This window comes from Eptesicus fuscus, chromosome 2 (assembly GCF_027574615.1).
Source record: "Eptesicus fuscus isolate TK198812 chromosome 2, DD_ASM_mEF_20220401, whole genome shotgun sequence".
Lineage (NCBI taxonomy): Eukaryota > Metazoa > Chordata > Mammalia > Chiroptera > Vespertilionidae > Eptesicus > Eptesicus fuscus.
In genome coordinates this window covers 44626598-44643199 of record NC_072474.1, presented here as the reverse complement: position 1 = coordinate 44643199, position 16602 = coordinate 44626598, and the positions used below count along the sequence as shown (strand labels likewise).

The window sequence follows — 16602 nt, the reverse complement described above, 5'->3', positions numbered from 1 at the left end:
CTAGATGTCTTTTCAATGTTCACTTTTAAAGGTGTTCTTGGTTGGAAGTCTCCACAACACATGGAACTAAGAATGTTTGGTTATTCCTCCCTGTGACTCAAGCTGGGTGCCTCAGGCTCCTTAAACAGAAAACAATAAACAGTGATTTCCCAAGTGTAAACTAAAGGGACATTTGGCCTGTCAGCAAATTTTCTAAATACACTAATGGTCCAACTGAGCACAACAGTTTGTCTTTTTTGATAAAATAAAATAGAAAATTATAAAATATTCACTTAATATGATACTTTGATCAACCAAATTAGGTGATTTTGATTTCTTTCTTTAAATCACTTTTGATCTCTGCATACTTCCTATTCAGAGTCCAATAGAGTGAGTACAAATAACATTTTATTGATGGCTTCCACAGAGTAAATAGATCATATGAATTGTAGTGATTCAATTCAATTCAAATTGTCACACTTTTATTGAGTAACTAGGTATGGGCCCATCACTGGATTAGACACCATGGAGTATTCAAATAATGCACACAGACAAATGTCCTGGAGGATCTCACAGGCTTGACATAGAGATAGGTTAATGAATGATATCTCTGATATAGATAATGAGCTTCAATATAAGCACTGAGTAACATGAAGCAGGTGTCATGGAAGGTCAGAAGAGGGAGAGGTTAGTTCTAACCAAGGGAGCAGGAAAGGTTTCTTAGGGGAAGTGAGATTTCGGCCAGAAATAAAGAAAAGTGTACAAGTTCTTTATTGGTTATAGGTAACCAAATTTAAACTCAAGGAAATAAAAAGGCATTTTATCAACTTCTGTAGTAAGGATGTCTTGCTTCAGATGAGGTTGATCCAGGAACTAAAATGAGGTTGTCAGGCTTAGCTTCCTTCTCTTTGTTGATTTTGTTTCATTCAAACTCTGCACAAAGATGACTGCTGAAGACAGAAACTTACATATGTAGGGCTTACAAGCCAAGCCTTTCTATTTCCCAGTGACCATGTATTAAAAACCAGTGAGGAGTCTCATTGGCTCTGCTTGGGAACCTGCCCATTCTCGGTGGCCAGCTATGTCACATGTCCATCCCTGTAGGGAGTGGGATAGGGGGAAGGGCATCATGACTGACAGTTCCACCTGATCGGATAGAGGTGCTGGGGCTTTCCCAAAAAATGCAACCGATAGGGCAGAGACATGTGCAAAACTAATGGACAAACACTGTCATTATCATATTCCATTTCAGATGGGTAGAATGTGGTAAAGTAATATGAGGCAAAGCATTTGTGAGGAAAGGGAAGAGTTTGGGCTAGGATGTAAATGTGGGTAAGTGCAAGGAATGTTTTCGAAAACAGGAGTATACGGTGCTTGTCAGGTGCAAAGTCTTTGAATTGACAAAGTTTTATAGATGTTTTTCTTTACTTAGACATTTTTACCTGAGTGGTGTTGGATACATGCAACTGTATGTTCAGCAAAAAATTATTTAAATGTAATGGGAACTTGCTATTTGAAATAGATTCTGTGATGAATATTTATGTAAATCAAAGAATTATCACCAAACACACTGACCTTTAATTTTCTGCTTTGTACATTTAAATTATTAAATGTAGAATAATGTATGCCCAAATTAAATCTTTTTTAAAATAATGAATTTTTAATCCATTTAAAATATAACTCAACTTAAGCTCTTAGAGCATTTCCTCTTCCTAGTAAATGTTTAGTAACTGTACATAAATGATTCCTTGAATTTATATCAGTAATTATAAAATCATCTACCACTTTTAAAAGCTTATTTAGACCAGACCTTTGTTTGTCCCTTGGCATAGCAGTGACTGACTGTGAATTCATTTTATGATTCACAGAATCCCCATGGGCCTGTGGTGATACCAGCAGTTGAAACCGGGCCAATTGATGTTTCATCCTTCCTATCTTTCAGATAGAAATGAATTAAAAACCTGTTTTGTTATTTAATACTTGTTGCATTGAGTTCAGATTAGAGATAGATATAGAATTAGATCCCTGCTAACTGAATTTAAAATCTAAATTAGATATACAAGATTCTGACCTTGGGAAATAATTTATAAAAGTGACAACTTAGTGAAAAACTCAGAAACAAACCAACAAAATCCAAACAGAGATGGCAAAGTATTCTATTCATAATATTTGCTGGTAATTGACGAAGGCATAGCATTAAGAGGTCAATTTCCATTTCTAGCTCTTGCCTGAACTTCATCATTTTAAGCATGACACCTTTCTTTATTCTGCATGAGTTTCTCTGCATTCAAACTGTATATATTTTACAGAGAAGTTGGCAAGATATGTGAAATAACAAATATGGAATACTTTAAGTTCCTCAGAATGAAGTTTCCACAACAAAATGAAATAATAATAGGGTACACTGTATGAACTACATCTAATCTTACAAAGCAAGTAAATTAGGGATGAAATTTTACATATTAGAAGGATTCATTTCAAATATGATTTTAAGAAATATTTTACTAGTACATCTAAAATAACTCAACCTACAAAAAATTTGACACATATACAACTTTTGGGAAACATTTTGCACTAGGCAAAGGTACACCTTTGTGATTCAATTAATAACCAAAGCATAAAACAACTCAGAATAAATAATTCATTCAATCCATGGTACTCAGAGATATGTGACATTTTAGCCATTTAAAAGTATTAGCTGTAGCAGATGGTCGACACTGACACAATTTGAGCGTGCTATAGCATCAAAATCTAACCTATTCCAGTGTTCTCCTCTATGAGACAAGCCGTTATGTAGATTTAGACAGTGAAAAAAAAAAAGTATTAGCAAAGAGCCATAGAACCGTCATCTGCTTTTAGGTAGTTTATATAATAATATCATAGATTTAAGGCAGAAGAGCCACATATGCCCTATCCTGGTAAAGTGAGTGCTTAATGAAGGAACATTTTGTGAGATACTGAGTTAAAGACCCTATCAGCTAATAATGATTGTAATGTAATACTGTACTATAGAGATAATGATAGTTTCAGAATACATAAATAGGAAAAAAGTTGTATAGCACTATATTGAAATAAACTCATTACATACAATCATATAGAATTTGATTACAAATCAGAATGGAAGTTTTATTGAGGTCAAGACTGATGATAGAAAAGTGAAGAATTTCCCAAGATGGTTGAAAAAACGTACAGTCAGACCATATTGCATAAGAAATAACTGACATAGTCACCAAATTTTAAACAAGGCTCAATGTGAAGTGATGCTTCTATGCTCAATAACAGAATATCCTTATCAATATTATCCATGTCCAGTATGGGGAACAATAGATAGTTCAATGTCAAAAAGGATAAGAGAAGATGGCTGTCTGCCTCCTCCCTCCCCACTAAATGGATCTAGCACACCCAGTGAAACTGATGCTGAGAGCATGAGAAAGAAGCTGCAGTTGTTGGACCTCATCTTCAGAAATTCCTCCAAGTCTGTTTCTTATTTTATACTAGAGGCCCAGTGCATAAAATTCATGCACAGAGTGGTGGTGGGGGTGGGGGGGGGTCCCCTCAGCTCAGCCTGCACCCTCTCCAATCCAGGACCCCTCGGGGAATGTCCAACTGCCGGTTTAGGCACGATCCCCGGGATCAGGCCTAAACGGGCAGTCAGACATCCCTCTTACAACCCTGGACCGCTGGCTCCTAATCGCTCACCTGCCTGCCTGCCTGGTCTCCCCTAACTGCCCCCCCGCCCCCGCTGGCCTGATCGCACCCTCACTGCCTCTGCATGCCGGCCTGGTCACCCCCAACTGCCCCCCTCCGCTGGTCTAGTTGCCCCTCACAGCCCCTCCCCCTACCACTGGCCTGGTTGTCTCCTGCAACCCCCCTCTCCCCCGCGGGCCTAGTCGTCCCACGCAGCCTGCTTGTTCAGTTGTTTGGTTGTCCCTCACTAACCCCCCTGCTGGCCTGTTTGTAGGCAGCCATCTTGTAAGGGCTTGATGGTCAATTTGCATATTACCTCTTTATTATATAGGATTTAGTGTTGCCAATTTCCCTTACTTTCTCAGCTTCTTTCTTTCTGATCCTTAGCTCAACTTTCTATCACTCTCTAACATCGAATTTTGCTGACCTGGGTTTTTGACTAGCAGCTCTACTTTTCACCTTTGAAGTACCTCCATGACTTGATTATTGATGGTTTGCTTTTTCACCTACAACCTCACGCACAATAAACCAGGGGTAGAAGACACCTACTCCTGTTCCCCGTAGTTGCCCAGTGGAGCCTATACTGATCTGTTCCTGACCCAAGTAGATACTGTTTGATTATGCAAGATCTAACTTAAACTCAAGAGGAAGATTTTGAGCAAGATATAGCAAACTCCAGACACACTCCACTTAGATTGATTAGGATAGCTGTCCATCCTTCCACCAATCATCCAATGCCTCTGACAGAGTATGGCTTCTGTTACAATTCTTGGTACATACAAGGTACTCAGGAAATAGTTAATAAAAGGATGGATGAAAGAACAGGAAAATTATTATAAATACCAGCCATAAGATCTGGGAATGATAACACTAGTTTTTGAGGGTGTGCATGAAGAAATGATATGATGAATCTTTAATTAGCAGAACACGTTTGTTAAAGACTTCTATTCACATTTCTTATTTTTTTTTAAAAAAAAACAGGAACAGCTCAGCACAACTACTTGTCATCAGTTTGAAAACATGTATGTTTTAAAACAGCTTTGAAAATAATTTCTTGCCTAGAGGAAGGCCTGACCTCTGCTCTGTGAGCAGTACAGTGTTCGAAATGTATATGCCTAGGTACACACCCTCCTGGAGGGCAGTTCATAAAAATGCCAATTAGCTGGCCCACGTCTTCTTCACACTCTGGTTCTTATAAGCATATGTAGGTGTACACTCTTCTCACAAAAATTTAGTTAAAATAAAGAAATAAAAAGGAGGTAACAAGTGCACTATCCCAATTTCTTGCATGAAAAACTACACAGTTCCTCTAGAAATCCTAAAGAAGGGTGTTTACAGAAAAGGTTGATGAAAGCAGCCTGGGCTGGCATATAAATGCTTACTGTGAGAGATAACATCCTAAATACAGTGGGTCTCTTTCTATCAGCTGCTACTCAGTGTTTGTTTTTCTTCAGATTGATCGGCTGGACGTGGATAGCTTGTTTAGCAATATTGAATCCGTACATCAGATATCAGCCAAGCTGCTGTCATTGTTGGAAGAGGCCACAGCAGACGTGGAACCGGCCATGCAAGTAATCGGTATGTTTATTCTCTTCTCTGTTCTACAATGCAGCAGGAAATAATATTTCAATACCCTTCCTTTGCTTTGGTTTTATGTTTCTGACTCATCCAATTTCCCAGGAGGTATATAAATGTAAACCCCTCTTCAGGCTCATTGTAATTACACAAACTCTGTATTTATTTTGAAATGGGTTGATATCCATTTGCTGAAGTCTCTCAGTAACACTATACACACCATTTGCTTTTTTATTTTCAATCTTTCAACCTCTTTGCCTTCCAGATGTTCTCATTTTGTTTTATGGTTAACACGTACTTGATCCTTAAAAGAATTAAATATTTAAATACTTTAATAGCTTTACTGATTTTAGTCACAATGTTTTTCAGATTTATGCCTATGAATCCATTCATTTGGGGATTGTAAATTCTTTTTGTGTGAAGAGTTTATATGATTTGTGAGACACACAAGTTCAACTTTTTCCATGCCTTTTCTTTTTTTTTTTCCTATATATTTGCTTTCCAGATATGTTTTTACTCTCACAGTAAGATTATTTTCTTATTCTGGTAAGATTTTTGAAAACAATAGAGCAGTGGTCGGCAAACTGCGGCTCTGTTGACTAATGAGTTTGCCGACCACTGGGATAGGGGCTTAATCACAAGGAACAACAACAGCCTGTAATTATTGGAATCGAGAGTCTAGGTCAGTGGTCGGAAAACTCATTAGTCAATAGAGCAGCAAACCGAGGCTCGCGAGCCACAGTTTGCCGACCACTGCAATAGAGCTATCATTGGAAATACATTGAGCCAAGTTTTTATTTTCTTCATTTCTTGGGGCTTCCAAAGGAATACTGTGTATGAACTCGTTGAAGGCAGTTGCCACATTAGGATCTCATATACATAGTTCCATGTAGGCCAAGAATTCTTAAAAGATTTAAAAATCACTTTTCTGTTTCAACATAATATGTAAAATATGCTCATTACAAAAATATCAAAACAGTTCAGGAGCACACGGGGTGATATACCTCTGCAATGCCACTGTCTTCCCCATAAGAAGCCACTATTATAAGTTTGATCTGGATCCTTTTGTTTGAGACAGACACAGAGACCCAAATACACACCTTATGTCTTTATCTATTGTGTCTTTATTTGTTAGTGAAAATCAGAGTTATAAAAATGGCATGATACTGATCTTGTTTAGCATTTATGGATGACCCAAAGATTAATAAACAAGGCTGATCTTATATGAAGGGTGAATCAACCTGGCTATTTGTAGGACTTCACAGATCACAATGCCCATTCACTCAAAAAGATTCTCCCACAGACAAGCTTAAATGCAATCATTTCTTGTGATTAAATGTCCTCGTTATGTACTGAACATTTGTGTTCCCCCAAAATTAATTTGTTGAAGCCCTAATCCCAATGAGATGATGTTTAAAGCTGGGGCCTTTGAGAGGTAATTTAGGTTTAGATGAACTCCAAAGGGGCGCTCCCTCTAGTGTCCTTATAATGAGAGGAAGAAAGACCAGAGTTCCCTCCCTCTGTCCCTCTACCATGTGAGGACCTCCAGAGGTCCTCACCAGAAATTGAATCTGCTGGCACCTTGAGCTTGGACTCTACAGCCTCCAGAACCATGGGAAATAAATGTCTGTTGTGTAGGTCACCCAGTCTTTGTTATTTTGCTGTGGCAGCCTGGGTTAATTAATGTATTTTCCAATACACTGTAAAAATATTTTCTAGAGTGAAGACTTCATTCATTATCTCTTTAGTTTGGATTTATTAGCCATTCACTTATTAATTCACTCAATGAATAGTTATTAAGCAGCAGCATGTTCACAGACTCATGCTGCATGGCATTCTCAGTATCAAAAGATGAAAGAGTTCATTTCCATCCTGCAAAAGTTTGCAATCAAGCAGCTCCTTGAATTGAAGGTAGTAGTATAATACACCACCAGAGTAGTTTCTATACAACTGCAGACCTTCAGAGGATAAAGAGAATATTCCTGGATGGGGAATCAGAGCAGGACTCTTGAAGATATTACTTGGGCTTAAAATATAGGTCAGATTTCAACAAGTGAGGTATAGCTTGAGAAGACTGAATGGAAGCATGAACAAAAGCATGGACAGCAAATGCCAAATGCCAAGTGTATTTAGGACTTGGGGAGTGATCAAGTCAAGCTGGAGTGAGGAATTCATGCAAGGGTGGAATGACAAATGCATCTGTAAGTATAGAGTAGGAACAGACCATACTCAGAATCAAAGTTTGGAATTTTCTCTGCAGGTAATAAGGAGCTATTAAAAGTTTTTTCAGCAAGGGTGTGATGAGACACAAAGTTTCTGGATAAATAAAACTATGGTAGCTGTGAAGAGAATGGATAGAATGAGGAAATGATTCCTAGACCAATGGATAGGTAATTATAAGGAATACAGGCATGCGGTAACAGCATCTAGGCTAAGGTGGACACAGTAAGAATAAAGAAAGCATAAAGATGATTCAGTGGTTGACTGTACATGCCAGAGTCAAAGACAATTCAAGGTTTAAGGAGCCCGGCCATGGTGGCCTAGTGGTTGAGCATTGACCTATGAACCAGGAGGTCAGGGTTCGATTCCCAGAAGGAGACATGTGGCCTAATTTGCCTAGAACAGTGGTCGGCAAACTCATTAGTCAACAGAGCCCAATATCAACAGTACAACGATTGAAATCTCTTTTGAGAGCCAAATTTTTTAAACTTAAACTTCTTCTAACGCCACTTCTTCAAAATAGACTTGCCCAGGCCGTGGTATTTTGTGGAAGAGCCACACTCAAGGGGCCAAAGAGCCGCATGTGGCTCGCGAGCCGCAGTTTGCCGACCACGGGCCTAGAACATCCTGGTTTCAGGCTATTGTTCAAGCATTCAGTCCAGTTTGGCATTTGCCTTGGATTTTCTCCTTTTTAAAGGAGGATCATTATTAATAGTTGCATTTCAAGAGATTTGGTAAGACCTCTACATTGTACTTCAACTTCTGACACAGTGTCTCCTAGTAGAGGGTAAGAGGCAAGTGCATTTGACAGAGTTCTCGCTGCAACACATGGTAAACGCTAAAAGACAGCCCATCTCTCCTTTCCCCACCTTTTCTAGTCTCAAGGAAACTTACATCTTCCTTTGAAGTGTAGCATGCAGGGCACTGGCTGATAGAACGGCATTTGAACATGAACAGCTAGCAACAGCTAACTGTAACCTGTTCTTCTGGGGATGAGAGAGACATTTGATGCTGCAGATCCTGCTGTCCGCTGATTGAGCAGCCAGTTGTGTCATAGCCCATGCTGGGTGGCCCATGCCATGACCTGTAAGAGGCATGAAACCACTAGGATAACAGTCAATGGGTTGAGTGGGACATGTACGGAATTAAAGATTAGGTGTAAGTGCAATATGTATGGGTGGCAGGGGCTGAGCTGTCCTGCTACAGAGCATCTGGATGCTGCTACTACAGTAGGTTAGTAATTTATCTTATGCTCTAAATCTAACTTTTTATTGTCTATAAAATTTATAACTATTTTACTTGGCAATAAACCAATTCAGAAACAAGGTTTAGTGTACACATGTTTAAAAAAATTAAGTATCGATTTTTCTGTTTCTCAAGAAAGTTGATGATAAACAAAGAACACACAAAATACCACCATCCACCATGGGGTCCATAAGGCAATCAAAATACAGAAATCTGCTGAGGAAGTACCAACTTGTTGAAATCTGACCTATATCTTTAAGTCCAAGTGCACATGATGTTTTCATGGCAGCTGCAGAAGGTGTATTTACAAGTCACTCCATGCAGCTTGACTTCATTTAGGTCAAGTGATAGTTATCTTACATTAATAAATGTGATACACCACATAAACAAACTGAGAGATAAAAACCATATAATCATATCCATTGATGCAGAAAAAGTATTTGACAAAATCCAACACCCTTTCTTGATAAAAACTCTCATCAAGGTGGGAATGGAAGGATCATACCTCAACATAATAAAAGCCATATATGACAAACTCACAGCCAACATCATACTCAATGGGCAAAAACTAAAACCATTTCCCCTAAGAACAGAACAAGACAGGGATGCCCACTCTCACCACTCCTGTTCGACATAGTACTGGAAGTACTAGCCATTGTGATCAGACCAGAAGAAGAATAAAAGGCATCCAAATTGGAAAAGAAGAAGTAAAACTGTCCTTACTCGCAGATGACATGATATTATATATAGAAAACTCCAGAGACTCCATCAAAAAACTACTCAACTTAATAAATGAATTTGGCGATGTAGCAGGTACAAAATTAACACCCAGAAGTCTATGGCTTTTCTATATACCAATAATGAACTCATAGAAAGAGAAATTAAAAAAGCAATCCCATTTACCATTGCAACAAAAAAATTAAGATACCTAGGAATAAACTTAACCAAGGAGACAAAGGACCTATACTTAGATAATTTTTTATTCCAAGTTTCCTTGGGTGGGCCTGTGAGCAATATAAAGCAATGGCTGTTCATGAGTTGACATCATAATCAGAAGTTTGCAGACAGTCCAATTATGACAGTTTTACAAAAATAGAAAATCAATTCCAATAATAACTTAAAAGTGTTTAACTCAATTCACAGAATCAAAGAAAAGCTATTGGAAGTTGATTGTGTCAAAGTTGAATTTTCTGACGTTATTGTAAAGGCTACCATATCTTTAAAAATTAAACTTGTGAATGCAAATGATAATACAAATGCATATTTTGATGGAATTCAGCATCACAGTAAAATAATTTTTTTTACTGTAAAATAAATCTATGGAGCAGAAATGTACTGGGATTGATGATGGTGCTCATGTAACAAAGCTGGGCTATTACATTAACTGAAATAGTAATTAGTAAAACTTCACACATAGTTTTATATGTACAAAGTTAGAAAGAGCTACATACAATATTTGGAAGATAAAATTGATGTTAATTTAAAAAATAATCCTATTCATGTCACATTTTCTTTGCTGGTGGTCACTAATCAGCTTTTAGAAATTGCATTTTGTTCAAAATTATTTAAAACTTTTTAGTTAAAACATTCAACACGCAAAGGAAAAGAGTAATTTCAGCTTTTTAATCTTTATAATTGCAATTACTGAAAAAAATTCAAATGGGAAGACAAGGAAATGTATCCCTATGAAAAAGGAATTAACTTAAAAAATTAAACAATGAGAGTTCATATTGTATAAAATATTTAATTTTGAAATTTTGTGATTATATTTTGGAAAGCATGACTTATGGAAAGAAGCTCTTGATGGAGCTCCTATTTAATATTCTGTACCAGGTTTTATAATATCTATGTTTGGAAAAATATTCAAAAACCATAAATAAAAACAGTTTATTTGGTGAACTTAATTTTTCAAAAAAAAACAACAACAAACAAACAAAACAAAAAAACACACACACACATACAAATGGAGGCAAAGACAGTATCTGTCAAAACATTTGCACCCAAATATTTACATATTTTAATATAGAGAGATTTGTAATCATAATTTGAATATCTTCTATTTAGCAGAATTTTCTCTGAGCTTATTAGGTGCCTCTGTGCTCACAGGGGAGTATTTTCCAAATTTAAAATATTATGGTTTACATATTTAAGCAGCAAAATAAATAATGCCTGTATTAGATTTTAATCCATTGGATAAAATAAATAGCGAGTCCACACAGATAAATGAGGAGAAAGGAAAGCTCTTCCTTATGATATATTTCAATGAATAAATGTATAAGGAAAGAGGAAAATAGAAAGTTACTATTAGACAAACTCTATAATCATAATTGTTACATACAAAAATCCACTGATCAATGCTAGATTTAGTGGATGAAAGTTTGAGGAGAAATATACTTTTAATAGTTTCCAAGTATCTCCTAAGTATTAATTAATCTCAAAGGGGAAGGAAGGTGGTAACTTTACAATAGAAACCAGACAGAGAACATCTTAACCAAGTGATCAAGGTCAATGATACCAGGAAAGAACACATATTCACATCATGAAACTTGTAATACGATGTGCTAAAGGGGGAAAAAAATCACATCTGTGGTACTTCTGTCCAAAATATGCGCAACCATGAGAACACACTAAACATCGGCAAACTCACATGAGGGTTACTTGACAAAATTATTGATCAGTACTCTTCTACGGTAAAATGTCAGTCATTAAAGATAAGATAGGACTGAGAAACTGTAATCTTTCAAAGGCTGCAGGAGCCTAAGGAGAAGTAACAAATAAACGCAAGTGGAAGCCCGGATAGATTCTAGAACAGTGAAGGGACACCAGTGTTGAAATTCAAATGAGGTGTGTAGTTTAGTTAAATGTACTGAAGCAACCTTCATTTCTTTTTTCTGACAACGGCACAAGGGCTGTGTAAGATGTTGACATTGGGGAAGCTGAGTGAGGAATATTTGGAGCCTATTGGTACTATTTTTGCAACTTTTCTCTAAGTACAAAATTAGTTCAAAATAAAGAGTTAAAAACATTATGGTTTACAGAGAAAACAAAGATGTTCAGAATTTCAATTTTACTAATCGTAAGTTATACTTTGAGGTAGATTATAAAAACATAGGAAGATCATTTAAAATAAAATATTAAAACATTAAGCCCATTTTTGAAAAATAAAAAGTAGGAGTCGTATTTTCACTCTCTCACACACACACACACACACACACACACACACACCCTACCCTTTATATCTGGGCTAGCCTTGTGGCTTGCTTTTGCCAATAAAATGTGGCAACAATGATGTTCTGCAACAGCATTGTGACATGCACTCTCTGCATGGGGAGCGAGAAGGCTCAAATTACCCAGTCATTCCAGTCAACACAATCAAGGCCTTGCCCATGTGAGTAAAGCCCTCCTCAGCCAGCTGGCCCCCAGCCACAGACTGCAAGTGTATGAATAAACTCGCCCAGCGCACATGGAGACATGCCATCCCAGCTGAGCCCTTCTCAAATTGTCAGCCCAAAGAATTGTAGACAAACTGTGTTGTTTTAAGCCTTTCAGTTTGGGGGTGATTGCAGCAATAGCCAATTAATACACCGAGAAGATATTAATTCAACTCAGATGATGAGAAAAAACTTAATTTGGAAAGTGGGTTTAGAGTTGGGACTTGAAGGATGTAGGAAGGTGGATATTGGAACAAATGACTTTCTAAATGACAAACGGCATAAAGGCCTCAAGTCAGGAGAGTATGGGAAATGCACACAGTGCAATATACAGATCTTGTAACATAGAAACCCACACTGAAACCTACATGATCATATTAGCCACTGTCACCCCAATAAATGTTTTTAATATTTATCAAATTGATTACCAATAAGTTGGATGGCCATGTTATCCAAATAAATAAATAAATAAACACAAAATGGCCCTGGCTGGTTTGGCTCAGTGGTTAGAGCATCGGCCTGCAGACCAAAGGCACATGGCCAGGTTGCGGGCTCAATCCCCAGTGGTGGGCGTGCAGGATGCAACTGATCAATGATTCTCTCTCATCATTTGATGTTTCTATCTCTCTCTCCCTCTCCCTTCCTCTCTGAAATCAATAAAAAAATATATTTTTTAAAAGTGGCTGGAGGGTAGTGCCAAGGAGCCTCCATGACCCATCCGTGGTAGCCATATCAATGCAGTGTTCACTGGCAATTTCCATCACTAAACATCTTTCACCAGAGTTCTTACATTTCATAAGATAAACTGATTCTTAGTGAAGTATTCCGAAATCAGGTTACCACAAAATGAAAAACACAGGTGTCCCATTTCTCTGTCCTTAGATGACACGCATAAGAGTTTGTGTTTCACAACTCTACCATCGAAGGGAAACTTTCCTGATACCTAGATAAACCAGGAGGAGGATTTTACTTATTATCCTGAGAATATTATCTATCTGCAAAGCTTGATTTTTTTTATGTATGTAACAATTGAATAAAATGTGAATTTTTTTCCAGAGATCCTAATCATGTTTTTCAAACAAATCAGATTCACTGGGTGTGTGTGGTCTCTAAATGCTACCAATATATGTACATCCAACTTGGTAATTCACATACCTAATATGGCAACACGTGTTTTTCTTGTTGGGCTATTTAACATATCAAACATCCTTTGGACATTTGGTAGAGTGGATAGCAGTTGCAGTAGCCACTTTCCAAAGATGGTCCTCCATGGACCAAGCCTCCCAGTAGTCACACCGCTATGTGGTCTAGTCCCATTTTGTCTGTGGATGGCCCTGAGACTCACTGTGTCAACAACTGGGCCTACGTCTTAAGAGAAGTTGGCGATTTCTACTTTTATGATTTGGGAAGTCTGCCATTTGGAAATCCAGCTACCCTGCTGGAATATTACACAGTGAGGTCCCGTGGAGAGAGATCAGACCTGAGAGTGTGTAGACTGAGACCATGGCCCAGCTGTCCCAGCATCCCAGCTTCGCCCAGCCTTCCCACTGTCCCTGGCAAGGCGCCGGACTTGAGAATGCGCCATCTTGGACCATGTAGCCAGATAAGCCCTCTGATGACTGCAGCCCCAGGAGACATCAAGCGGAGCCGAACCCCACAGCTGATGCTGGCCAACCCACACAATCCTGTGAGAAAATCAAAACAGGTGTTGGTTTAAGGCCCTAAATTCTAGGGTGCCTTGTCACATAGCAATAGACCAGCAAAACAGGGCTGTGCCTTCTTCTATGCATTTGAAGAAATGTTGTCATGTTCCATAGTGTTAACGAAAAAACCGAGTTCAAATATGTTAAAGTCCACTTTATGTGCCCACTTAATGCACACTGGGCTGAGAACCAGAGCTGAAAGAAGTTGGGGGACAGGAACTGCAATTTCTCATAGGTCCTTCCTGAGGGTGAGTGTACCCTTGAAGAGGCTTCCATTCTTTGAAGGTGTAGGGGGTAATGTACTGTTGTTCCACGGCAGCACTCTGTTCTGCTAGGCCCTGCCTCCTGTAGGTCCCTGGAAGAGGATCTGTGCCTTTCGCAGGTTTTGTGAGAAGACCATCGTTACTGACAACTCATGTTGTGTTGCCACAAATGAGCTCACCTGAATAATTTTTCTACTGTTATTATTGTTACAGTGTGTGTGTGTGTGTGTGTGTGTGTGTGTGTGTGTGTGTGTCTTACTCAGAACACAGCCAGGCTTGACCCAGTGAACTGCGCCCAGCTAGGACAGGTCCGGAGAGTCCTGCGCGCTGGAATGGGTGAGGCTGGCAGGGGGAGACCCAGAAGCAGCAGCTGAAAGGTCAGGGCATTGTATTCCAAAGGTTGGCAGTAACAGGAAAACTGTCAGCTTCAAGGAATATGACAGAAAAAAAGAGGGAAGGCTTCTGGGTCAAGTACACATCCATCCACACAGGAAAGAGAAAGCCGGCAGAAGGCAGGCACCAGGACAGGAGTGTGGTGAGCATGGATCCCAGGACTATGAGGATTTATTTCTTGTGATAAAAACAGAAGTAGGGTGGGTTGTTACTAAGTTCCACACTTCCTTAACTGAAGAGAGTGTTACGTTCTAGGATGTTCTGCTGCTGGGGCTGGCTGATGAAGGTCAGTGGGGTAGCTGGGCAGTCCCATTTGAATGGAGCTGTGAAACGTCAGATGCTTCACAGAAAACACATGGAAACAAAGTACTACATTCTATGAGTGCAAGAGTCCTCTGAGTCCCTGAACACTTTCCCAGCAGCCAGCGAGGGAACATGAGAAGTGGGTTGGCAGAGGTGCAGACCTTGAAGGCGCACAATAGCCCGGAAAGATCGCAGCCTTTGGAGCAAGAAGGTCTGTTTTAATTCTGGTGCTGTCACTGCTAGCTCTGTGGGTGGGTTAGGACTGCACTTTCCTGCTTGGAATAGAAACATCGCCCAACGGACTTAACCAAATAGGAACTTCCCCCCTCAAATAACAATCCTATGTAATAAAAGAGTAATATGCAGATTGACCATCACTGCAACATACAATATAGCTGCCCCCATGTGGTCAAAGATCCTGCCCCCATGTGGACACAAGATGGCCACCAGAAGATGGCCAGCAGGGGAGGGCAGTTGGGAGGCACCAGGCCTGCAAGGGAGGGCAGTTGGAGGCGATCAACTCTGCAGGGGAGGGCAGTTAGGGGTGACCAGGCCGGCAGAGGAGGTAAGTTGGGGGCAAACAGGCTGGCTGGGGAGCAGTTAGGCATCAATCAGGCTGGCAGCGGAGTGGTTAGGGGTTGATTAGGCTGGCAGGCAGAAGCGGTTAGGGGCAATCAGGAAGGCAGGCAGGTGATCATTTGGGAGCCAGCAGTCCTGGATTGTGAGAGGAATGGCCGACTGCCCATTTAGGCCCGATCCCGGATCGGGCCTAAACGGGCAGTTGGACATCCCTCGAGGGGTCCCAGATTGGAGAGGGTGCAGGCTGGGCTGAGGGACACGCCCCCCCTCCGTGCACGAATTTCGTGCACCGGGCCTCTAGTAAATCTATAATTCAGTAGTTCACTGGGGCAGCTGCCTACTGGCTCCTTGCAGCTTTTTCCTTCATAGTATTTGGCATTTGGCTTCATGGCCTCAAGATGGTTACTCTACTGCCAAGCATGCTTCCTGCAAGAAATAAGAGCAAAACCACCTCCTCCCAAGGCTTTTTCATTGAGGGGTGGGGACAGAAGCCCTTCCCAGTGACCTCCACCTATATCTCATGATTTCATTTCACACACATTTCATTTTGTGCACATATACATTTATACAAAAACACACACTTGCATATATACTTGGCCACCCCTACCTACCAGAAGTTGGAAAAAGTTCGTATTTTTAACTGGGCACATTGCTGTTCTAAATTCTGTTCGTTTGGGGAAAAAAAAAAAAGAAGAAGAAGAAGAATGGATAAACAACTAACAATGGATGCCACATTCATTTGCTCATATTTCAAGTGGGGATAGCTAGTCCTCCATGGAAGAAAGATACGAGACACGGGGCGCACCCCTCCAGAACACAGAACCATGAGGGGAGAATTCTTTTCTGTTTTATTGCTGTTGTATCACCTGCTCCTAAAACAGTGTTCTCAAAAGACAGTTCCTGGATGAATGAAATGAATGGTAGATGGAGATAATGAGAAGTGTTCAGTATACTGGCCAGCACACAGAGGGAAGTCAGCAATTATTCTGTTGTCGCAGAGTCTTCCTGTGGTTTTTCCCAGGCCGTTTTCAAAGGCTGATGGGTAGCATAGAGCAACTGGCTGTAGCAGAGGCAAGCCATCTCAAGAGAGGTGCTTACTAAGATGTGATGAATGGAGAATTACGGGTTGGTCTAAGAACAGAGACCTCACTGTTACTAACCTTGAGAAGGGAAAAGTTAGGGTTTCTTTTCCTAAGCCAGCCAGGGGAAACCTTAACTTTCAAC

At 39.7% G+C, this 16602-nt stretch overlaps 1 protein-coding gene and 1 non-coding gene across 2 annotated transcripts in view; both read left to right on the top strand.

Moving 5' to 3' along the window:
• ARHGEF38 (Rho guanine nucleotide exchange factor 38) overlaps positions 1-16602 on the top strand; it is a 147600-nt gene that overhangs the window by 68066 nt on the left and 62932 nt on the right. Inside the window, exon 3 of the mRNA XM_008150239.3 lies at positions 5121-5244. Within this exon, the coding sequence (XP_008148461.2) occupies positions 5121-5244 (124 nt within the window). The remainder of the gene's footprint in view (positions 1-5120; positions 5245-16602) is intronic.
• Positions 2668-2787, top strand: LOC114234682 (small nucleolar RNA SNORA28). The gene has a single exon (XR_003620871.2). It is a non-coding gene; the product is annotated as a small nucleolar RNA SNORA28 (small nucleolar RNA).